Raw genomic sequence first — 25,963 nt, 5'->3', positions numbered from 1 at the left:
CAACTTTAAATTATTAAAAGCTTGTTCTACACCCCATCCAGACAGCTTCATGCCTCACAGCCCTTAACTAACAACACTGATTAGATAAAAAGAACATAACACTTCTCTGTTAGCCCCGTGTCTGTCTGCCTCGTCTTCGCTAATTTATTCCGTCTCTCTCTCTTCCTGTCTGTGCTGAATTCACATCTGCGCCAAGCCTTTTCTATAATTCATGCACCGAGGGAGATACACGGATGAACATCTCTATTTTCAAATGGCTACAGACATTCAGAGGGCATACGCTAGCACATGGCATGTACCCCTTGATTACTCCCGCTCAGCCGTCCCGAGGAGTGTTCCAGCCTTGATTCGGTTTCAATAATTATTATGCTAAATATAATGAAACTAACCACTTTTGCCCTTTTGCCCCTTACATGCATTTGCGGGAATCTTAATTCAAACTGCTTTTAATTAATAGTGCAAGTGTGTATTTTAAATATGTACTAGATAATGGTCATTATTTTCAGGTTAACGATAACGATTGTTATTTTTTGTGTACAGTCCTCAACGAAAGGGGAAAACATTACAGTGTTTGGCTGCCTGCATCACGGAATGCCACTGGCCCTTCGAGACAATTCCTCCATAAAATGTGAATCTGGTAAGATAAGCTTAACATCCAGTGTGCTTAGCTCATGTGCTAATTAATGCATAATGGGGTAATTCTATAAATTCTACAGCCAGTTGTATTTCTAAATGTCTTCAATGTCTTCATTTACATTTTCTGCATTTGTCCAAAGCAACTTACAGTACCATGACAATATACTGTCTAAGCAATTAAGGGTTAAGAGCCTTGCACAAGGGCCCAACAATGACAACCTGGCTGTGGTGGGGCTTGAACCAGCAACTTGTTGATTACTAGTCCAGTACCTTAACCGCTAGACTGCTTGGTCACCAGCCTGGTTGAGTGCTTAGCAATTACAATTGGTATTGTAGCCTCACAGCAAGAAAAGAAGGACCTGGGTTCGATTCCCAGGTGGAGCGATCCGGGTCTTTTCTGTGTGGAGTTTGCATGTTCTCCCTGTGACTGTGTGGGTTTCCTACAGGTGTTCTGGTTTCCTCCCACAGTCCAAAAACATGCAGGCAGGTTAATTGGAGATACTACAATTGCCCTAAGTATGAATGTGTGTATGGTTGTCCTGTGATGGACTGGTGAGCTGTCCAGGGCCCAGTGAATTGGGTCTTTATACCTGCATATATCTTAACTAGGAGTAATAATAATAATAATAATAATAATAATAATAATAATAACATTAAAAACAACAATAATGATAACAAAAAGAAAAACAATAAGAATGACAATAATAATAATAACCAATAATAATATTAATAATAATATTATTATTATAATTATTATTATTGTTATTATTGTTATAATTATTATTATTATTATTATTGCTCCTAGTTAGGATATAGGCAGGTATAAAGACCCTATTATTATTATTTTTATTACTATTATTATTGTTACTATTATTATTATTACTATTGTTATTGTTTTTATTATTATTGTTACTATTATTACTATTATTATTATTTTATTATTATTATTATTATCATCACTATTATTATTATTATTTTATTACTATAATTATTACTATTATTATTACTTTTATTATTATTATTATTATTATTATTATCATCATCACTATTATTATTATTATTTATTATTATTATTATTGTTACTATTATTTTTACTATTATTATTATTGTTATTATTCTTATCATTATTACTATTATTTTACTGTTATTATTTTTATTACTATTATTAGTATTATTACTATTATTATTATTATTGTATTATTATTATTATTATTATTATTATTATTATTATTAATGTCTGGTGGCTCGGTATTATCTTGTTGAATAGGATGTCCCTGAAAACGTTGTTTAAATAACAAATTAGTGATTAGTGTATTTTAAAACCAATAGCTGATAAGGTAATTATGTAATTCTTGTGATGTATTTAACTAATCTGTGAAAGACATTTTATAAATTACTGTGTTTCATTTTCATTTAATCTACCCGTCCTTAAATCATTAGAAAGTGTTTGTATTTATAATGCGCTAAAGTCTCTGTTTATGTGTCTAAACTGCCTCATTAATCCTGTGCACCTTTTACAGAGTCTGTTTCGGGGTTCCTTCTGTCCGTGAACACCACAACGAACGTTACAAAGCTGCGAATCCCCTATCCCCAGACTGGCACTTGGTACCTCAGCCTCCGATCTCTACGTGCAACAGAGCACGGGTGAGTTTAACTGAAGTACACTGGTTTAAGTCAAGTACATTTGGAGGAAGTATGGAGGTCAGATTATGTTGTGAACTGTCAGTCATTGTAAAGCATTTATTTACAGTAATCCAACATGTATTTAGTTACTTTATTAATTGAAAAAACTACCATTGTTTATATGTACTACATAGAATGTATATAGAATGTAAAAGATACGCCAGCAATCGCATGAAAAAAGTTGCAGGAGGACATGCAAACAGCAGGAACAACAGTTAAAAATGTACTAAATAATAAGCAATAGACTGTACCACAAGTTATTTTATTTACACCTTACATAAACTCTACCACTTAAACAAACACAAAAATTACCATCGAAAAGTAACACACTAGCATTTTGTTATTATTTTTATTATTATTGTTACTATTATTGCTATTTTTATTATTATTATTATTATTATTACTATTGTTATTATTTTTATTATTATTGTTACTATTATTGCAATTTTTATTATTAGTATTATTACTATTGTTATTATTTTTATTATTATTATTGTTACTATTATTGCTATTTTTATTATTATTATTATTATTATTATTATTACTATTTTTATTATTTTTATTAATATTGTTAGTATTATTACTATTTTTATTATTATTATTATTACTATTGTTATTATTTTTATTATTATTGTTAGTATTATTACTATTTTTATTATTATTATTATTATTACTATTGTTATTATTTTTATTATTATTGTTACTATTATTGCTATTTTTATTATTATTATTATTATTACTATTGTTATTTTTATTATTATTGTTACTATTATTGCTATTTTTATTATTATTATTATTACTATTATTATTTTTATTATTATTGTTAGTATTATTACTATTTTTATTATTAATATTATTACTATTGTTATTATTTTTATTATTATATTTACTATTATTGCTATTTTTATTATTATTATTACTATTGTTATTATTTTTATTATTATTGTTACTATTATTAATATTATTATTATTAATATTATTATTCTTACTATTTTTATTACTTTTATTATTATTATTATTATTATTATTATTATCACTATTGTTATTGTTATTATTATTATTATTATTACTATTATTTTTTTATTATTATTATTACTATTGTTATTATTTTTATTATTGTTACTATTCTTTGTTATTATTATTATTATTATTATTACTTTTAGTACTATTATTATTATTATTATTATTTATTTTCAGCATTTAGACTAACCAGTACACTATCATAACCTTTTTGGTAAAAGTTTAGTTTGGAATTGTTAAAGAAAGAATGAACAGCATAGTGTTAGAGAAGTGTGTAGCTTGCATTATGATCTGTGACTTTATCGCTGCAAAAGACTCTGTTACTGCACACTTCTGTTTCTGCAGATAACGCTAACCACAGAGCCATTCTGATCTGGTTCTGGTCCTGTTTTTAACTAAACGATAAGCCTATTCTAGAGATATCCGTGTCTGTATAAGCTCTTGTAGTACTCAGAATGAAAGAAGGCATCTGAAACTCTGACTTTGTGTCTTGTCTGAGTGCTTTACCCGTTACGTGGTTCACAGTTCTTCCTCTCCTGATCTATGTTTATAGAAGGAACGTCTGTGTAGTTGACTTTAGGCTGCACCTAACATAACAAATGGTATCTTTTGCAGGTTCGAGGCATGCAACGTAACAGCAGAAGTGTATCTTCGGTCCTATCTGACCCCATGCATCAATGACTGTGGCACTTACGGCCAGTGCAAGCTTCTTCGCACTAATAACTACCTGTATGCTGCCTGCGAGTGCAAAGCAGGTAATCTCAAACCCTTAGACTAATTCACATTCACTGATTATTTTACAAGCTACACATACATACCGATAGATGTTGTGCATATAGAATTACTGATTGTATCCCATCTTTGTCACCCCACTGTACTACATTTATTAATCAGAATGATGTTATTTGGGTGGTGCACTATTCACAGCCCAGCAATGACATTACCCATGTGGTTGTAAAGCTCTTTGGACTGTGGCCAGTGTCACCTGTCTTCTAGCATCTTTTAATGTTTGCAAGAGCTTGACAGTTTTGGTTTCATTTTTTTACCCTTGCCAAAGAGACCACTGTTCTATCCACTATGAAATGGATGCAGTAAAACTAGCCAGCTGTAATCCTAAAACAAATAATGACTGACAAGAAATAAAGAGGTCATGCGATGAAGTTAAAAGGCATTGTAAATAAAATAAAAAAAAGCTTATTAAATTAATAGTTTTAGTTTTCGTATGCATGTTCTAAGTCTTAGGTTTTGTCTTAATAATAAATCTAAGTCTAAGGTTTCGTCTTAATAATAAATATATACAAAAAAATATAAAATAAAAAAATTAATGATGTTTTTATTAAAAAATATATAATAAATAAATAAATAAACTGAAAAAACTACTGAAAAGAAAGTGCTTTTCTTCTTTTTATCCTTGATAGAGACCATTGCCCACTATGAAATAGGTGCAGTCAAACTAGCCAGTTGTAGTCATATATAATATAATGACAGACAAAAAAAAAATACAAAAATTATTAAATTAAAAAATAATTAATTATCTTTATTAAAAATATATAATAAAATCATTTATTCCTTCTTTGATGGATGAAGCATTCTCAGCCTGGTCTACCCTGGGAATTGACATATTAAAAGACCTATTTTTTGAGGATATCTTTGCGTCCTTTCAGCAATTGTCAGAGAAATATCGTCTTCCTAAACAGCATTTCTTTAGGTATCTTCGGATTCGTAGTTATTAAACCTTTCCCAACCTTGAAGCGTGCAATATCCATCATTTATAATCTCATTCATTCATTACGCCCAACTTCATTATTAAAAACTCTGTGGGAGGAGGATCTGGAATGTGTGATCTCAGAAGACATGTGGCAGGACATCTTAAATCGAGTTCACTCTTCGTCTATTTGTGCAAAACTCGGGCAGATTCAATGTAAAATTCTTCATCGTGCTCACATAACTAAGGTTAGACAATCCAAATTTGATAGTAATATTGACCCTACTTGTGACAGATGCAAACAGGCACCAGCCTCATATATACACATGTTTTGGACATGCCCCTCCCTGCATGAATTCTGGTCAGAAATTTTTAACACATTCGCCGGGACCATTGGAATTCCTTTTGAACCATCTGCTCTTACAGCTCTTTTTGGAATTCCTTCTCCCACTTTACAGTTATCTAAATGTGAGGCCGATCCTGAGGCGAGGCGACTGATCCTGTTGTGGTGGAGGCGGCCTAGCTCACCCCTGTTTTCTTTGTGGATTAGGGAGATTTTTCATTCTGTTAAATTGGAAAAAATCCGACGCACAGCGAGAGGCACCCTCTCCAAATTTACGAACACTTGGGAGCCCTTTCTTAGATATGTGGTGCACCTGTAGTCTATTAGTTACCCAAAGTGACTTCCTAATCCTTTTGGCTAGCCTCTACCTGCATTAGATAGATTGTAGATGCAGTCATTTACTTTTTATCCTTTGTTAATTATCAGTGTCATCGTTTGGGGTAATAAATAGATGTGGCATTAATATGAAGCGTAGCCACATTGCATACTTATATTTATGCTTAAATGTTCTCGTCTTATTGTACAACACATTTTTACTTGCTGTAAATTGTAAACTGAATCATTCTTTTTGTATTGTCTGAAAAAGTTAATAAATAAAACTGAGAAAAAATATATATAATAAATAAAACTGAGAAAAAATATATATTTAATAAATAAAACTGAGAAAAAATATATACAATATATACAATAAATAAACAAACTAAAAAAAAAAAAAATGTAAATCCCAAGCCATAACAAACATGGCCCTCACAGGTATCAGTCAATATTTTACTTTAAGAGTACACATGCTAAATAAAAACTGAATTAAAATCAGGTGGCCTTATCAGATGTCTTAAAATCCCCCCTAACAGCCTCACCCTGATTTTGGATATTACACTACACTGTTTACATGATTACCAGAATGTTCTGGTAAACTGCTAAACTCCTATAATAATCAGATCACTGATGTGCAGCACATGTTTTCTCAGTTTCATCACAACATATTGCTTTGCATTAGTCAGATTAAAGATCAATGTGATTTTAATCACTAAAATATTTCAAAATTTTCACATAATTACTCAAATATTTCCTACATTTCCACACAATCAACCATCTTGACAGTTACTCACCAATCAATGCTAATTGGCAGGTTAAGTTAAACGACTGAGGCATGTGCATGTCATTCATCACCCTGCGAATAAATGCTCACCGATCAACCCATTCCCTAATTACAGGACAAGCAATAATGCTGCAAATATGCAAATGAAAGCCTCTCATTTACCTCCCAATTAGGTGTCCTCTTGTGTCTTGCATTTTCGTTTTATCACTGCTGCTGTCGCTGGTGTACAAGCTGCAGGATATGCGCAGGCAAACATCTGGCAACTAAAGATTTATCTTTTAATCTGAAGAAGACACGCTTTGATTCCATACACACAAACACAACCTTTCTTTTCAAGTGTCTGTAAAAGTGCCGGCTGATTGTTTCTATTTGCATTTAATTAGTCCTCGAGTTGGCTTTTTTTTCCGGGGGGTTGTACTGATCAGGCAACCATTGTCAAAATTGGATTGAAATTTGCTGCACCTATTTTTTGCACCGTGTTCACACAGCAGGTTTTCAGCATCCAATCTATATTTATGAACCTGTTTAGAAAGAGATGTAAGTGAGATAGCAAAGGCATGGTTCCGTTTTGTTGTTTTAGAGGGGAAGGTATAAGTTCATGTATTGTCGTAATGCCGTCCATGTATTTGTTGACCAACAAATCAACACATGGACAAACACCACTGGAAACTTTTTGTAATATACACTGATCAACCATAACATTAAAACCACCTCCTTGTTTCTACATACACTGTTCATATTATCAGCTCCACTTAACATATAGAAGTACTTTGTAGTCCTACAATTACTGACTGTAGTCCATCTGTTACTCTACATACTTTTTTATCCTGCTTTCACCCTGTTCTTTAAATGGTGAGGACTCCTAAAGGACCACCACAGAGCAGGTATTATTTAGGTGGTGGATCATTCTCAGCACTGCAGTGACTCTGACATGGTGGTGGTGTGTGATCAGACACAGCAGTGCAGTGTTTAAACACTGTGCCCACTCATTAGACACTCCTACCTAGTCGGTCCACCTTGTAGATGTAAAGTCTCATCGATCGCTCATCTGTTGCTGTCGTTCGAGTCGGTCATCTTCTAAACCTTGGGCCATCAGTGGGCACAGGAAGCTGCCCACGGGGCGCTGTTGAGTGAATATTTTTGGTTGGTGGACTATTGTCAGTCCAGCAGGGACAGTGAGGTGTTTAAAAACTCCAGCAGCATTGCAGTGTCTGATCCACTCATACCAGCACAACACACTAACACACCACCACCATGTCAGTGTCACTGCAGTGCTGAGAATGATCCACCACCTAAATAATGTAGGGGTCCTGACCATTGAAGAACAGGGTGAAAGCAGGCTTAAAAAGTATGTAGAGTAACAGATGGACTACAGTCAGTAATTGTAGAAATACAAAGTGCTTCTATATGGTAGGTGGAGCTGATAACATGGTTTTAATGTAATGGCTGATCAGTGTGCTTTCCTGTAACTAGAGATTGAAGACATTCCTGAAAAATGTATTTCACACTATGACAGAGGGTGGATTTGTGGCGGGTCTAAATCATAAGTGGTCCTATTGCTAAAACGATTATTTAATGATATATAAAAGTAATTAAACATGTGATATCAACTAATATATCTTTCACATTATTTATTTAATAATGACCCTAATTAACTATTTATTATCATTTTATTTTCATTTCATTTTCATGTTTACCACTGCTTTATCCTGGTCATGGACATCATGAGTCCAACTTTGACCACCTGATTATTCAATACTTGCATGTACCTGTTTACAGGTTGGGACGGCTGGGGTTGCACTGACAACACAGGAGCTTATTCATATGGATTTCAGCTGTTATCAACCCTGCTACTCTGTTTAAGTAACCTAATGTTCGTGCCACCTGTGGCCATCGCCATCCGCAGCCATTACCTGCTGGAGGCGTCCGTCTACATCTTCACCATGTTCTTCTCTACCGTAAGTGCTCACTCAAACTGAACTACCTGACACGACTGTCTGCTGAACAAGAAAGCAACTGTTGTTTATCGTTTTGTAACCTCGTCCTTGGTGAATGACTATCGGACAGAAGAGTTTGTACTAGTTTGTAGATGTAGACAATATTAGATGTTTGTTCCTAATCAAAATAAAGCAAAACATATTTACCACTTAAAAAAATTAGAACATAAAATTGGATTCAATGCCTCCGATGACAGAGGCAACAAAGCAACCCCAAAACAACAGTAAGCCTCATTCATGTTTACAAAAGAGATGCTCCTCTTATCAAATTTATGAAAAAGCTCCAGTTTTCCTTTTCTGCCTAAAGCACATTTACCAAATGGACCAGATTTTGCTCAAATGTTCATATCTAACAGATGTGACATAAAATATTATTTCATATTATTATTTCATGTTACATCTGACTTCCGGTACAACCATAAATTAAAAGCAAACATTTAGTTATACGTATAAAGTTTGAAAATGCGATTATTTAAATACCAGTGAATCTGGTCAATCAAAGAGTACCATTAATTTTGACACAAGTTGTACAATGTCTGTGAACTTTGTGTCAAGGTCTTCTAATTCCCGTGGGCCGCTCAGGTGGCGCAGCGGTAAAAAAAGTACGCTAGCTCACCAGAGTTGGGGTCTCGAATACATCGTATCGAATCTCAGCTCTGCCTCTCCGACTGGGCTGGGCGGCTGCATGAACAACGATTGGCTGCTGTTCAGGGTTAGAGGGTAAGAAAGTCGGATCGTAGGTCCTCATAACTGGTAAAACTGACTGATGGCGCCTGCACAGGGCTGAGGAATAATGCTGATGGGGGTGTGGGCCACCGTGCCCGGCGCCCGTCAAGTGTATGAACTGGACTCGTGCAGGTGAAAAATGCAGTCTGTACTGACTGTACGTGCCGGAGGGGGCGTCCTCAGTCAGCGGTGAAGGGTCGAACCAGTATAGAGGACGCAATCAGGGTAATTGGACACAACTAGACTGGGGGAAAGAAAAGCCTTCTAATTCCTTGTCAGTGACTGTTATAGATTACAGTTGGTGGCTCGTGTCCACATAAATATGGCTAATTTAACTGCCACCAATAATATTTTCTGTCAATATTCCAAACAGTAATGTTCAGATTTAGTCTATATTTAGTCACAGCAACAGAACAGTTGCAGAACTGCCATAAAATGCATTTAAATAAAGTCGTTTTTTATCTTTTTCTTTCTTGGTAGTTCTACCATGCCTGTGATCAGCCTGGCATTGTGGTGTTCTGCATCATGGAGTACGACGTACTTCAGTTCTGTGATTTTCTCGGCTCACTCATGTCAGTGTGGGTCACGGTCATTGCTATGGCCAGACTCAAATCCATCATCAAACAGGTAACGTTCATATAAATTTACAAGTAATTTACACCGATCAGACATAACATTATGACCACCTTCCCTAATAGAGCCCTGAAGGTGTGCTGTGGTATCTGGAACCAAGATGTTACCAGCAGATCCTTTAACTCCAGTAAGTTGTGACGTGGGGCCTCGATGGATCGGACTTGTTTGTCCAGCACGTCCCACAGATGTTCGATTGGATTGAGATCTGGGGAATTCGGAGGCCAAGACAACACCTCAGACTCAATGTTGTGCTCCTCAAACCGTTCCCGAACCATTTTTGCTTTGTAGCAGGGTGCATTATCCTGCTGAAAGAGGCCACAGCCATCAGGGAATACCGTTTCCATGAAAGAATGTCTGCAGAAATGCTTAGGCAGGTGGTACGTGTCAAAGTGACATCCACATGGATGGCAGGACCCAAGGTTTCCCAGCAGATCATTGCCCAAAGAGTCGCACTGCCTCCACAGCCTTCGCTCCCCGAGTGCATCAGTGAGCCTTGGCCGGCTATGACCCTGTCGTCGGTTTACCTCTGTTCCCTCCTTTGACCACTTTCGATAGATATTGACCACTGCAGACCTGGAACACCACACAAGAGCTGCAGTTTTGGACATGCTCTGACCCAGTCGTCTAGCCATCACAATTTGGCCCTTGTCAAACTCGCTCAAATCCTTACTACTTGCTGCCTAATATATCCCACCAACTAACAGGTGCCGTGATGAAGAGGTAATCAGTGTTATTCACTTCACCTGTCAGTGGTCATAATGTTATGCCTGGTCGGTGTATATACATAATGCTTGTACTATATACTGTGTATGATCATAGACCAATTTAGCATTCAGTTTATAATTGTTCGTATGTTTTAGCACTAACTTAAGTTGCTTTATGCAGGTGCTGTATCTGCTAGGGGCGATGTCTCTCTCCATGGCTCTTCAGCTGGACCGTCATGGCCTGTGGAACCTTCTAGGCCCGAGTCTCTTCGCCTTGGGCATAATGGCCATCGCTTGGGTAAGAACCATTGGATAGACTAACTAGGTGTACTTGTGGATGTTTTTAGCATTAACTATGGTTGCCATCAATCCCAGACTGCAACATTAAACCACAGAAAGCATCCTCAAGTCTCAATTTAATTACACTGATCAGCCATAACATTAAAACTACCTCCTTGTTTCTACACTCACTGTCCATTTTATCAGCTCCACTTACCATATAGAAGCACTTTGTAGTTCTACAATTACTGACTGTAGTCCATCCGTTTCTCTGCATGCTTTGTTAGCCCCCTTTCACGCTGTTCTTCAAAGGTCAGGACCCCCACAGGACCACCACAGAGCAGGTATTATGGTGGTGGTGCGTTAGTGTTAGTGTGTGTTGTGCCTGTATGAGTGGATCAGACACAGCAGCGCTGCTGGAGTTTTTAAATACCGTGTCCACTCACTGTCCACTGTATTAGTCAAGTCAAGTCAACTTTATTTATATAGCGCTTTTTACAATATACATTGTCTCAAAGCAACTTTACAAAATCCAGGACCAACAGATACAAAAACCCCTATTAGACACTCCTACCTAGTTGGTCCACCTTGTAGATGTAAAGTCAGAGACGATCGCTCATCCATTGCTGCTGTTTGAGTCGGCCATCTTCTAGACCTTCATCAGTGGTCACAGGACGCTGCCCACGGGGCGCTGTTGGCTGGATATATTTTTGGTTGGTGGACTATTCTCAGTCCAGCAATGACAGATAGGTGTTTAAAAACTTCGTCAGCGCTGCTGTGTCTTATCCACTCACACCAGCACAACACACACTAACACACCACCACCATGTCAGTGTCACTGCAGCGCTGAGAACGACCCACCACCTAAATAATTCCTGCTCTGTAGTGGTCCTGGGAGAGTCCTGACCATTGAAGAACAGCATGAAAGCAGGCTAAACATAAATTCATATCTAAAATACTATCTAGTGCACTATGTAGGGAACATAAATCCGTCATCTGATATACAATTTAGTGCACTATGTAGGGAACCTAAATCCGTTAACTAATACGCTACCTAAAGCATTATGTAGGAAACATAAATCTTTTATCTAGTACACTATCTAGTGCACTAAGTAAGGAACATAAATTCTTTTCTAATAAACAATCTAGTGCACTATGTAGGGAACATAAATCTATTATCTTTGTACACATATCTAGTGCACTATGTAGTACACATTAATGTGTTCATGACGCGAACAGTTAGCTCAGTTAGCAGCTCCTAAAAGTTCTGTTATCACCCATATTGTTTGGTGTGTGCGAGAGTTTTTTTTTTTTGTTTTTTTTGGGGGCTTGGGGGGTCGGGGTCGAGGTCCGGGTCTGGGGGTACCTCCCTGAAATGAGTTTTTGCAACTTGGGATGTCTGTAAATGTAATAGAGTTTATGTACCATGTTACCAGCCACTTCAGCTTGATGCAGCACATTCCAAAAATAGCTGGAATTTTACTATCCTCGGGTTGCTAATGTGCTGATGCTAAGTGCTATAGGACTGACCATTTCCTGTCTTGGCTGTCTTGGTTGTCTTGACTACATGGCGCCTTGTAATTTGTTGGGTGATTTTCAGTTGTTTGGTCTAACACATAGCCCTTTGGTCTGCATACGCCAGCAGTAAACAGAGAGGCGCACATTTATCTTGGGTAGCGGGCATTAGCACACTTGCTAAATAAACGCAGGGCCCTGACATTACTTTATACAGCCGGTATTAGTCATGCCTTTATAGTTCCATTACCAGACTGCTTGTTCTTTCACTGTCACCATAATGCGTTTCCTGAAGTGAGCAGATAAAAATAATGGGTGTTGGGAGAGGACAGGATTTAGTCGTAGCCTCCGACTTAAAAACGTGATGTGATCAGTGGCTTGAGAAAAGTCTCCCTCAGATGGTACACGGTGGTTGATGTAAAAAATGGAAGCGGAACAGAGGCACAGACGAACTGGCACGACGGCGGTGACGAATATGAATCATTCACTGCATGCGGTGACTGAGCAGCGAGTTGATTTAGAGGGATGGAAGGAGGAAAATGGTTTTAAACTACGGTGCCTTAAAAAAGCACTGAGCCTGCAAACTATTTTTACATTGTGTGTTATATCAAATATAAAAGGCTGACTTTCAAAAATGTGCTACAATTTAAAGAAAGAAAATATATAGATTTAAAAAAAAATACCGCTTATACACTATATTGCCAAAAGTATTCGCTCGTCTGCCTTCACACGCATATGAACTTGAGTGACGTCCCATTCTTAATCCATAGGGTTTAATATGATGTCGGCCCAGCCTTTGCAGCTATGACAGCTTCAACTCTTCTGGGAAGGCTTTCCACAAGGTTTAGGAGTGTGTTCCAGAAGCGCATTTGTGAGCCAGACACTGATGTTGCTCTAGAGTCCAGTGGCGGCGTGCTTTACACCACTGCATCCGACGCTTTGCATCGCGCTCGGTGATGTAAGGTTCGGATGCAGCTGCTCGGCCATGGAGAAACATCCCATGAAGCTCTCTACGCACTGTTCTTCAGCTAATCTGAAGGCCACATGAAGTTTGGGGGTCTGTAGCGATCGACTCTGCAGAAAGTCGGCGACCTCTACACGCTATGCGCCTCAGCGTCCCGCTCCGTCATTTTACGTGGCTACCACTTCGTGGCTGAGTTGCTGTCGTTCCCAATCGCTTCCACTTTGTTGTAAACTGTGGAATATTTAGTAGCGAGGAAATTTCACGACTGGACTTGTTGCACAGGTTGCGTCACGGTACCACGCTGGAATTCACTGAGCCCCTGAGAGCGACCCATTCTTCCACAAATGTTTGTAGGAGCAGTCTGCATGCCGAGGTGCTCGGTTTTATACACCTGTGGCCATGGAAGTGATTGGAACACCTGAATTTAATTATTTGGATAGGTGAGTGAATACTTTCCATTGAAGAACAGGGTGAAAGCAGGCTAAAAAAACATGTAGAGAAGCAGATGGACTACAGTCAGTAATTGTAGAACTACAAAGTGCTTCTATATGGTAAGTGGAGCTGATAAAATGGACAGTGAGTGTAGAAACAAGGAGGTGGTTTTAATGTTATGCCTGATCTGTGTATATTTACAGAAGTCGGTAAGTAGTGGAGTGTTGAGTGTTGGGACATAATAAACTAAAAGTGGGGGGTTGGATTTGTTTATTTGACATTGTTTGTAATTAAATTTAAACATTTCAGCCAAGTATTTGGCTTTTTTTTATTATTCTGACTTGCAGCAACCCGAGTCTGAAACCAAAAGCATTTTCCGCTACACCAAATTTACATTAAATTAAGAAGGTTCCTCATTAAAGTAGCAGAAGGTCTTGTGGTCTGAAAAGCATGTTTTTGTAGAATACGTCTAACAAGCAGCAGCACAGACTGGCAGTCTGGTTTAAATGTACTGACAACTGGTGAGGTTTTGGATAATAACCTGCCCTCCTGGTGCTCTGGAGGAAGAGCGGTCTAATATGACAGCCCATTACATTGGAGAGCTCGAGCTCTCAAGTTCAGATCTGAGCAGGGCTAGAAACCTGGCCGAGTGTCCAAAAACAAAACTGCCCGTGTCTGAGGGAGGGAAGGTCAGGTGACTCTGCATGTGGTGTAGCTTCCAAAGAGAAACAATTACCGGCTGGGGTAAAAGAAGTAACAGCCGACTGCACATGTTACCATTGGACTGGGGACTTAAAACATTACATTATAGTACATTATACCGGCTGCACAGGGAATATACGGTCCAAGTAAAGCAAAAATAAGACATTTTACACCAAAAAAATTACATATATTTTTTACACTTTTATAGAAATACACTATATAAAAACTATGCAGTCGTGTGCTTGATGTAATGAGGCTGTTAGCAATTAGAGGCAGTAAAACAGCTAAGCCCACTAACAGGAAAAGGTGTTTATATCTATAAAAAGCATGAAGGTGTTTGTATCTCTAAAAAGAAGGAAAAACTGGGACGCTCAAGTGGCACAGCGGTAAAATACGCTAGCACACCAGAGCTGGGATTTCGAATACACCGTATCGAATCTAACCTCTGCCATCCGGTTGGGCTGGGCGGCCACACGAACGACGTTTGGCTGTCGTTTATCCAAGGAGGGAGTCAGATAGGGACCTCATAACTGATGCAATTACGACCTCTGCCGGCTGATCGATGGCGTCTGCACAGAGCGGAGGAATAACGCTGATCAGGGTGCGTCTCTCCGTGCACAAGGCTGATCGCATACGAAAAGATGCAGTCGGCTACTGCTCAGGTGTCAGTTTGCGCTCCTCAATCGTGGAAAACTAATCAGGACATTGCAGAGATGTCGCAGTATTCTGTAACTACATGAACATACTAAAGCACAGTTGGTATGAATTAAGTGATAAGTGATGAGTAAAGCTGCAGGCCATCATAAGTAGCACCGTTTAGGAATATAAAAAGTTGCACCATACAGAATATAAATACAGGTATATACGCTTTGCTTTCAGACAGTGTAAAAAGCATAATAAAATGTCAGACAAGGTACTGATAAGTGATAGCAGGCCGAGTACATTATGAAAGTCTGGCCATGTGTTATTTATTACCCTTTCACTATATGATCCTCTTTATTATATAGTACATGACTCTGTTCTCATCTCATCTTTCTCCTGATATTACTTTCTGAATCTCAAAGCGTCCCACATTTAAGTGTTATTTTATTAAACGCAGCCCATAAAGTTTATCTGGGCCGGATCTCACCACAGCTTCGGTGTAAACACGACGGCTTTATCTATCAAAAGTCCCATATCGGCTTGTTCATCACGTCCTTTCGGCAAGGACTTGCGTCGTGAATGTGCTTGGACGGCCTCAGATGAGATCAGTGAAGCGGAGCAGTAGACTGCGGTCGCGTGGAAGCGAAGTGTAATGGAAGAACAGGACGAAGACGAATAAGAGTGAGTGAGAAAGAGCTAAGAGAGTAAGCCAGACATGGGAAAGGTCTGTAGTAAATTGCCTGGGGATTGTAGAGCACAAATTATTAAGACTAGAACTAGTTCAGGATACAGCAATTTTTGAAGAATTGTGGTTTAATATTGGCCCATTTTTTGTTAGCAAATGAATTGAACATGGGGGGGGGGTACCAAATCCACCAAGGAGAAGGTGCGTTTCCTGCCATTCTCAAAAGTTTCTGCCATATTAACAACTGATGGGATTACTGACGGATTCTAACATTAGGCAAAGCCAGCGAGTTATTTTTACACCAGTATATGGGGGGCATTTTGAGCATATGTGAACACCCCCCGCCTCTCCCCAATATATATATATAGTGATTACGGCATTGGGTTTCTCTAATAGACACATCTACATTTACATAAATGTGGATTCATGTCAGAAGATTGGCTAGGCCATTAAAACACCAAACCTTTTTTTGGTACTTCGCACCAGTCATGTGTCCTTTGATACACTAATGCCTCAGTACGTTATGCAGAGAAGCTGCCTCGTATCATAATGCTCAGACATCAATTTGTACGTTAGATATGACTTTTTTTTTTTTTTACCTTTTCACCCAACAAGACAAGTGGAATTAGTGCCTGATTATTATCTGTGTATTTAGTTTTTTAATTTAATGTTTAACATTTGTGTGATTAGACACATTTTTGCTCCTTTTTATGAATAGAGTTTAATGTGGGGTGTATATAATGGCATAAAAGGTTAATAATTTGCAGTATATTTATTACTGGGAATACATGTCTAGGCATATACGGTGTAAGGTTTTTTATGTACAGGCATGGAACGTATCTAGCGGATCCCATTAAAGATCACAAAGTAATTCTAGCAAATGACCAGGGACTCTAAAACATCTCATGAAATCTGCATACTCAGAAATACTCGTTTAAGCGTTTCATTCTTAACAGGCTGGAAAAGCTACAATGACTTTGTGTCTGCATTTTACTGATTACTGCTTAATTAAAACAAGAAATGAGCATATAAAGTCACTGGTCTGCACATTTCTATCACCCCATTATCCTTTACAAATTAACGATAATAGAAATTATAGTAAAAAAAAAAAAACCTATAATGGGCACTCAGCTGGTTCAGCGGTAAAACAAGCTAGCACACCAGAACTGACGTCTCGAACTCACCAGTTCGAATCCCAGCTCAGCTACCAGCAGGCTAGGGGACATGGAGGGGATTCCTCAGAACTGATGCGATTACGACCTCTGCTGGCTGATCGATGGTACCTGCACAGAGACGCGGGGAAAATGGGGATCAGTGAGTGCTAAGCAGACAGTGTACAAATTATAACATAATGATGGCTTGAGTATTATTGTAGTAATAAATTAACAAAAACAAACTAAATCTTTCAATTATTTAAATATATACAGTAAACAGAATGTCACAAAACGTCCCGTGTGACAGCACCATAATGTGTAACAGACAGATAGACAGACAGACAGACAGACAAACAGATACAGTACTTTATTGATCCTGAAGGAAATTAAAACCATTTTATCAGCTCCATTTACCATATAGAAGCACTTTGTAGTTCTACAACTACTAACTGTAGTCCATCTATTTCTCTACATACCTTTTAAACCTGCTTTTACCCTGGTAAAATGGTCAGGACTCTCCCAGGACCACCACAGAGCAGGTATTATTTAGGTGGTGGATCATTCTCAGCACTGCAGTGACACTGACATGGTGGTGGTGTGTTAGTGTGTGTTGTGCTGGTATGAGTGGATCAGACACAGCAGAGCTGCTGGAGTTTTTAAATACCGCGTCCACTTACTGTCCACTCTTTTAGATGCTCCTACCTAGTTGGTCCACCTTGTAGATGTAAAGTCAGAGACGATCGCTCATCTATTGCTGCTGTTTGAGTTGGTCATCTTTTAGACCTTCATCAGTGATCACAGGACGCTGCCCACGGGGTGCTGTTGGCTGGATATATTTTTGGTTGGTGGAATATTGTCAGTCCAGCAGTGACAGTGAGGTGTTTAAAAACTCCACACTAACACACACTAACACACCACCACCATGTCAGTGTCACTGCAGTGCTGAGAATGGTCCACCACCCAAACAATACCTACTCTGTAGTGGTCCTTGGAAAGTTCTGACCATTAAAGAACAACATAAAACGGGGCCAACAAAGCATGCACAGAAACAGATGGACTACAGTCAGTAATTGTAGAACTACAAAGTGCTTCTATATGGTAAGTGGAGCCGATAAAATGGACAGTGAGTGTAGAAACAAGGAGGTGGTTTTAATGTTATGGCTGATCGGTGACCTGCGCGCGATCTTTTTAGCAGATTCTTTTTAGAACAGCAGCCATTCCTCTGAGAAGGCTTCTCAGAAGACTTAACTTTACCTGTGGGAATTTGTGCCCATTCAGTCAAAAGGGCATTTGTCTGGCTGGGCACTGATGTTGGTCAAAAAAGCCTTCTAATTTATCCCAAAGCTGTTCAGTGGGGCTGATGTCAGGGCTCTGTGCAGGCCACTGGAGACTTTTTGTGTCTATATAGATCTTGCTTTGTGCACAAGGGGCAGTAAGCTTCCTAAATTGATTTATTACACATGTTAGCAATTGGTGTGGCTGAAACACACGCTTGCGAATATTAGAAGGGGTGTCCCAATACTTCTGTCCATACAGTGTAGTTCAGCGAGATGCTCCTGAATGTGATGTCATTATTCCTGCATTAAGTCCTGAAGAACTGATAACTTGGTTTGAGGTGCAAAAAGCCAGAATCCCAGTACACCAAGTTTCAAGGTAGCATCGATCCTTGTGTCATCCAATCAATACCAGCTCTCAGACCTCTCTCCAAGGTGAAAGATGAAGTCTGTGCTGCAGATGGACGCTGCTTTTGAACGTATTCTGTAATGTATCTGTGGGGATCTTTTAGAATGGCCTCTAAGCTCTTCACAGTTGTATTCAAGACTATGAACGGGACGGTAAAGCATTTACCACTTTGTAACGCTGCCGTTCCTTTTCACCACACTTGAAAGACGTTTTTGCACTGATGATACCAAGTGATTTAGTGTTTCAGGTTTTATTTTGTCTCATTCTTCCTGCAAACACGTCTTAAGATGTACAACAGCATGGGTTGTATTTCAAAATTCTCCACACATTCTCTATTGGGGACAGGTCAGGAATGCAGGCAGGCCACTCCAGTACCCGTACCCTCTTGTGCGGCATGTGGTTTTGCATGGTCTTGTTGAAAAATGCATGGACGTCCCTGGAAAAGACGACGTCTTGAAGGCAGCATATGTTGCTCTAAGATCTCAATGTACTTTTCTGCATTAATGCTGCATCACAGAAGTGTAAACGACCTTTACCAAGGGCACTGACACCGCCCCATACCATGACACACCATGGCTTTTGGTCTTGTTCCTGATGACAGTCTGGATGGTCCTTTACGTCTTTGGTCCGGCGCACACGGTGTCCATTTATTCAAAAAAAAAAAGATCTGGAATGCTGATTCATCTGACCACAATACACGTTTCCACTGTGTGATGGTCCATCCTAGATGCCTTCAAGCCCAGAGAAGTCGACGCCGCTTCTGGACATGGTTAACATAACTTCTTTTTTGCACAGTAAAGTTTTAAGTAGTATTTGTGCATGTAACTCTGTACTGTAGTGCTTGTACAAAGGTTTTCCAAAGTGATCCCTCACCCATGTGGTTATGTCAGATATTGTTGAGTGGCGGTTCTTGATGCAGTGCCGCCTGAGGGATCGAAGATCACAGGCGTTCAGATTAGGCTTGCATCCTTGTCCTGTACGCACTGAAATTCCTCTCGATTCCTTGAATGGTTTAATGATATTATGCACTGTAGAGGGAGAAATATGCAAATCCCAATTTCAATCATTTTCTCACGCATTCGTTGACAAACCGGAGATCCTCTGATCATCTTTGCTCATCATCCTGGATGCTGGTTTTGTACAAAACCATGATTACAATCCCCTGTGTTTGGAATCACAACATTATAGTATTTTCACCTCATTACTAGCCCTAAATTGCCCCCGTCCCAACTTTTTTTGTTATGTGTTACAGGTCTGAAATGCAGGAATGGATGTTTATTAACAAATTAAATAAAGTTGAGCAGATAAAAGATGAAATATCTTGGTTTCAAACTGTCTGCAATGAAATAAAAGTCAAAGTAAATGTAAGGAACACTGTGTTTTTATTTTATTTGCATTTTCCATACCGTCCCAACAAAAATGTGGGCCGTTCAGATGCCAGAAGCATCAGAAAATAAGAGCAAATAAACACACACGGTGAGAATAAGGGCAGCGCCCAACCATCTGACAACGTCTTATTGTGCTGTTAAGCGAGTCTGGAACTGTACAGGTTACTTTTTTCTAAGACGTCTCCCTCGCAAACTGTATTCACACCGAACGTCAGTGAGCAAACTTCTCAAGGGGACAAAAATAATGTATTATTCTGTTTGTTGTACTCTCAGCGAACAGCTACTTCTGTTTACAGGGATTCTCACATCCAGATCTACAAAAGATTCCAGCGAAGTGCTCTTAGCAACGGCTCATCTCGCCGGCCTCGAATGTTACATAAGCATCGCAAAAAGAGATGAAACCAGAACGCAGTCAGGGCTCCATTCATAGTGCCAGGAAAAGAAAGGTATTAAATGGTAGAAGCCGCCAGTTTAAAAAGGTATAGTTTTTTTATGATTCCATTTACAAGCTGCTCTGATGCAGTGAGTGCTCTTGTGAAAACTGGTCCAGGCTAAAGTACTTACATTACTGATTGTGACATCAATAAAGGTCTAAAAGGGGTATGAAATAATGGAATGTATGTGAGTGTGTGTGTGTGTGTGTGTGTGTGTGTGTGTCTGTGTGAGAGAGAGAGAGAGAGAGAGAGAGAGAAAGAGGAAGCGAGAATCTGTATATCTGTGTAGAATAAAGCAATTTACATCAAGCACAGTAGAAAAAATTTACAACAATGTTTTTATCTAATGGGGCGGCACGGTGGCACGGTGGCTCGGTGGGTAGCACTGTCGCCTCACAACAAGAAGGTCCTGGGTTCGATTCCCAGGTGGAGCAATATGGGTCCTTTCTGTGTGGGTTTTCTTCCGGGAGCTCCGGTTTCCTCCCACAGTCCAAAAACATGCAAACATGCAGTCAGGTTAATTAGAGACACTGAATTGCCCTATAGGTAAATGTAAATGTGTGTGTGTGTGTGTGTGTGTGTGTCTGCCCTGCGATGGGCTGGCGCCCCGTCCAGGGTGTTACTGTGTGCCTTGCGCCCATTGAAAAGCTGGGATAGGCTCCAGCACCACCCCGTGACCCTAATTGTATAAGCGGGTAAGAAAGTGAGATGAGATGATCATTTATGTACGGGCAGCACGGTGGCTCGGTGGGTAGCACTGTCACCTCACAGCAAATAGGTCCTGGGTTCGATCCCCAGGTGGGGCGTGGGTTTCCTCCCACAGTCCAAAAACTTGCGGTCAGGTTAATTGAAGACACTGAATTGCCCTATAGGTGAATAGGTGTGTGTGTGTCTGCTCTGCGATGGACTGGCGCCCCGTCCAGGGTGTTACTGTGTGCCTTGTGCCCATTGAACAGCTGGGATAGGCTCTAGCACTCCCCCGTGACCCTAATTGGTTAAGCGGTTGAGAAAGTGGCTGATGAGATTACATTTTTATTGTTTGTCCTGCTGTATTTATGATTTTTTTAAAATGTTCAATGCACACCAGTTTTATTCTGATCTTATTTCACTCGGGCTACGTTCACTCTGATGTTCTTGTAAACAAACGTTTCACACTTCTGTCTTTAAAGCTAATAAGCTTATTTTTTTTCAAAAGATTCTATTTTTGTTTCATAAATCGATTGTTCTAAATTGTCTAAATGCTTGTGTGCACATTTCAGATGTGGATCTCTGTGCTAAACTCTGTGTGGGTGTAGAAACAAAGACGACTGTTCTGCATTTTGTTGCTTGTTGTTCACTGCGTAACTGTTTCAGGTTGTCCTACATTTTTATATGGTTGCTGGCTTGTTATCATTCTTGTTTTCAAGGATCTTAGAGCTTGTGTAGCGCGCCTGTCTGTAGAGGCGTATCAGTTTCGTGAACTCTCTGCTTTTAGATTAAATTAGTTTTCTGACCAGGAAGGTTGAGGTGTTTGCTCCGGCTCTGCCACTTTTTCCATTCAAGTGTTTTGTCAATGTAAAATGTATTACTTAACTTCTTTTAATAGAGTATTCTTAAGGGGGGGGGGGGAGGAAGGGAGGGAGGAAGGGAGAAAGGAAAGGGGTAAAAGAATAGAAGGGAGGGTGGGAGGGGAAGAAGGAAGGAATGAAGGCGAAAGAAAAAAGAAAGAAAAGGAAAAGAGGGAAGGAAGGAAGGAAGGAAGGAAGGAAGGAAGGAAGGAAGGTAATGAAAGAAAAGGAAGGAAGGAAGGAAGGAAGGAAGAAAAGAAGGAAGGAAGGAAAAGTGTAAAAGAATAGAAGGGAGGGTGGGAGAGGAAGAAGGAAGGAAGGAAGGAAGGAAGGAAGGAAGGAAGGAAGGAAGGAAGGAAGAAAAGAAGGAAGGAAGGAAAAGTGTAAAAGAATAGAAGGGAGGGTGAGAGAGAGAGAGGGGGAGGGAAGGGAGGAAGGAAAAGGGTAAAAAAAAGGGAGGGTGGGAGAGAGGGGGGAAGGAAGGAAGGAAAAGGGTAAAATAAAGGGAGGGAGAGTGAGAGAGATAGGGGAAGGAAGGAAGGGAGGAAGGAAAAGGGTAAAAGAATAGAAGGGAGGGTGAGAGAGAGCGGGGAAGGAAGGAAGAAAGGAAGGAAGGAAGGAAGGAAGGAAGGAAGGAAGGAAGGAAGGAAGGAAGGAAGGAAGGAAGGAAGGAGGTAAAAGAATAGAAGGGAGGGTGAGAGAGAGCGGGGAAGGAAGGAAGGAAAAGGGTAAAATAAAGGGAGGGAGGGTGACAGAGAGAGGGGAAGGAAGGAAGGGATAAAGGAAAAGGGTAAAAGAATAGAAGGGAGGGTGGGAGAGGAAGAAGGAAGGAAGGAAGGAAGGAAGGAAGGAAGGAAGGAAGGAAGGAAGGAAGAAAAGAAGGAAGGAAGGAAAAGTGTAAAAGAATAGAAGGGAGGGTGAGAGAGAGAGAGGGGGAGGGAAGGGAGGAAGGAAAAGGGTAAAAAAAAGGGAGGGTGGGAGAGAGGGGGGAAGGAAGGAAGGAAAAGGGTAAAATAAAGGGAGGGAGAGTGAGAGAGAGAGGGGAAGGAAGGAAGGGAGGAAGGAAAAGGGTAAAAGAATAGAAGGGAGGGTGAGAGAGAGAGAGAGAGAGAGAGAGAGAGAGAGAGAGAGAGAGAGAGAGAGAGAGAGAGAGAGAGAGAGAGAGAGAGAGAGAGAGAGAAGGGAGGAAGGAAAAAGGTAAAAAAAAAAGGGAGGGTGGGAGAGAGGGGGGAAGGAAGGAAGGAAAAGGGTAAAATAAAGGGAGGGAGGGTGAGAGAGAGAGAGGGGAAGGAAGGAAGGGAGGAAGGAAAAGGATAAAAGAATAGAAGGGAGGGTGAGAGAGAGAGAGGGGAAGGAAGGAAAGAAGAAAAGAAGGAAGCAAGGAAAAGGGTAAAAGAATAGAAGGGAGGGTGAGAGAGAGAATGGGAGGGAAGGGAGGAAGGAAAAGGGTAAAAGAATAGAAGGGAGGATGGGAAAGAGGGGGGAAGGAAGGAAGGAAAAGGGTAAAATAAAGGGAGGGAGGGTGAGAAAGAGAGGGGAAGGAAGGAAGGAAAAGGGTAAAATAAAGGGAGGGAGGGTGAGAAAGAGAGGGGAAGGAAGGAAGGGAGGAAGGAAAAGTGTAAAAGAATAGAAGGGAGGGTGAGAGAGAGAGGGGGGGGAGGAAAGGGAGGAAGGAAAGGGTAAAAAAAATAGAAGGGAGGGTGGGAGAGAGAGGGGAAGGAAGGAAGGGAGGAAGGAAAAGGGTAAGAATAGAAGGAGAGGGTGAGAGAGAGAGGGGAAGGAAGGAAAGAAGAAAGAAGGAAGGAAGGAAAAGGGTAAAATAATAGAAGGGAGGGTGAGAGAGAGAGAGAGGAGAGAGAGAGAGTGAGAGAGAGAGAGAGAGAGAGAGAGAGAGAGAGAGAGAGAGAAGAGAGAGAGGAAGAGAAGAAGGAGGAAGGAAGGAAGGAAGGAAGAAGGGTAAAGAAGAGAAGGGAGGGTGAGAGAGAGAGAGAGAGAGAGAGGGGAAGGAAGGAAGGAAGGGAGAAAGGAAAAGGGTAAAAGAATAGAAGGGAGGGTGAGAGAGAGAGAGAGAGAGGGGAAGGAAGGAAGGAAGGAAGGAAGGAAGGAAGGAAGGAAGGGAGAAAGAGGGTAAAAGAATAGAAGGGAGGGTGGGAGAGGAAGAAGGAAGGAAGGAAGGAAGGAAGGAAGGAAGGAAGGAAGGAAAAGGGTAAAAGAATAGAAGGGAGGGTGAGAGAGAGAGGGGAAGGAAGGAAGGAAGGGAGAAAAGAAAAGGGTAAAAGAATAGAAGGGAGGGTGAGAGAGAGGGGAAGGAAGGAAGGAAGGAAGGAAGGAAGGAAGGAAGGAAGGAAGGAAGGAAGGAAGGAAGGAAGGAAGGAAAAGGGTAAAAGAATAGAAGGGAGGGTGAGAGAGAGAGAGGGGAAGGAAGGAAGGAAGGGAGAAAGGAAAGGGGTAAAAGAATAGAAGGGAGGGTGGGAGGGGAAGAAGGAAGGAATGAAGGCGAAAGAAAAAAGAAAGAAAAGGAAAAGAGGGAAGGAAGGAAGGAAGGAAGGAAGGAAGGAAGGAAGGAAGGTAATGAAAGAAAAGGAAGGAAGGAAGGAAGGAAAGTAATGAAAGAAAAGGAAGGAAGGTAATAAAAGAAAAAGGGAAGGAAGGAAGGAAGGAAGGAACAAGGTAAAAAAGAAGGAAGGAGAGAAGGGAGGAAGGAAAGAAAGAAAAGGAAGGAAGGTAATGAAAGAAAAAGGGTAGAAGGAAGGAAGGAAGGAAGGAAGGAAGGAAGGAAGGAAGGAAGGAAGGTAAGTAATGAAAGAAACAAATAAAAGGGAGGAAGGAAAGTAATGAAAGAACAGGATAAAAGGAAGGAAGGCAAAAGAAAGTTACATTTATTTCTTATTGTCAGTGTTAACAATGCCATAAGTCTCATTACTGTTATAAAAATAATACACTGATCGGTAGTTAATTCTGTTAGAGATGAATCTCATATTTGACATACAGTCTGCATTATTAAATGCCAGTACAAGCTGGGACTGAACATCCAGTCATCAAACGAATCCCACATCTGGGCCAACTGCACTTATTCCTGTATGTATTATACACAGCTTGTTTTTCCCTCATCCAACAAAGAGCTCTTCCATTCTTGATTGAACCTCTCACCTCAATTACTCTCCGTCGTGCCTTTTCAGACCGTGCGCACCATCCGCCGCCGACGCTGCTACCCTCCCACGTGGAAGCGCTGGATCTTTTTCCTGCTCCCGGGCACCACCATCGCCACGTCGGCCATCGCGCTCTACGCCTTCGTGGAGACGGAGGAGAACTATTTCTACATCCACAGCATCTGGCACATGCTGATCGCCGGCAGCGTGGGCTTCCTGCTGCCGCCGCGCGCCAAGCCAGCCGCCAAGGTGACGCCCCTGCGACGCCAGCGGGGCTGCGGGTACCAGCTCTGTGTCAACGAACACGAGGAGATGGGCCTCGTCGACCCCGCCATCATCACCATTAACAGCATCTGCACCAGCTGATGACGCTCACTTGCCTTTCCTGTCTTCAAAAATAAAGGAAAACAAAGCCACAGAACTCATGGTGACACTGTAAATACAATCTGCAAGGACACACACGTACACTTTTCTTATTGTTCCTTTCTTTACTGCTATAAGTACCGTTTTGCTAATATACACTATCAGAAAAAGGTACTACATTTAAAGGTGTAAACACTTGACTCTGGGGTGGGTACATTGTTGTACCTTTAATTAAAGAGACCTAATTAAAGCATACACTGATCAGCTGTAACATTCAAACCACCTCCTTGTTTCTACACTCAGTCCATTTTATCAGCTCCACTTACCATATAGAAGCACTTTGTAGTTCTACAATCACTGACTGTAGTCCATCTGTCTCTCTGTATGCTTTGTTAGCCCCCTATCACCCTGTTCTTCAATGGTCAGGACCCCCACAGGACCACTACAGAGCAGGTATTATTTAGGTGGTGGATCATTCTC

At 40.2% G+C, this 25,963-nt stretch overlaps 1 protein-coding gene across 1 annotated transcript in view; it reads left to right on the top strand.

Annotated features, from left to right (window-relative positions):
* tmem8b (transmembrane protein 8B) overlaps nucleotides 1-25,605 on the top strand; it is a 225,618-nt gene extending 200,013 nt beyond the window's left edge. Inside the window, exons 7-13 of the mRNA XM_063018330.1 lie at nucleotides 541-637; nucleotides 2,157-2,280; nucleotides 3,955-4,094; nucleotides 8,266-8,444; nucleotides 9,690-9,836; nucleotides 10,728-10,844; nucleotides 25,151-25,605. Coding sequence (XP_062874400.1) covers nucleotides 541-637; nucleotides 2,157-2,280; nucleotides 3,955-4,094; nucleotides 8,266-8,444; nucleotides 9,690-9,836; nucleotides 10,728-10,844; nucleotides 25,151-25,486 — 1,140 coding nt within the window. The 3' untranslated portion in view covers nucleotides 25,487-25,605. The remainder of the gene's footprint in view (nucleotides 1-540; nucleotides 638-2,156; nucleotides 2,281-3,954; nucleotides 4,095-8,265; nucleotides 8,445-9,689; nucleotides 9,837-10,727; nucleotides 10,845-25,150) is intronic.
* The last annotated feature ends 358 nt before the right edge of the window (nucleotides 25,606-25,963 follow it).

The sequence above is a fragment of the Trichomycterus rosablanca genome, chromosome 21 (assembly GCF_030014385.1).
Source record: "Trichomycterus rosablanca isolate fTriRos1 chromosome 21, fTriRos1.hap1, whole genome shotgun sequence".
Classification (NCBI taxonomy): domain Eukaryota; kingdom Metazoa; phylum Chordata; class Actinopteri; order Siluriformes; family Trichomycteridae; genus Trichomycterus; species Trichomycterus rosablanca.
This window is presented reverse-complemented; position numbering and strand designations above follow the sequence as displayed.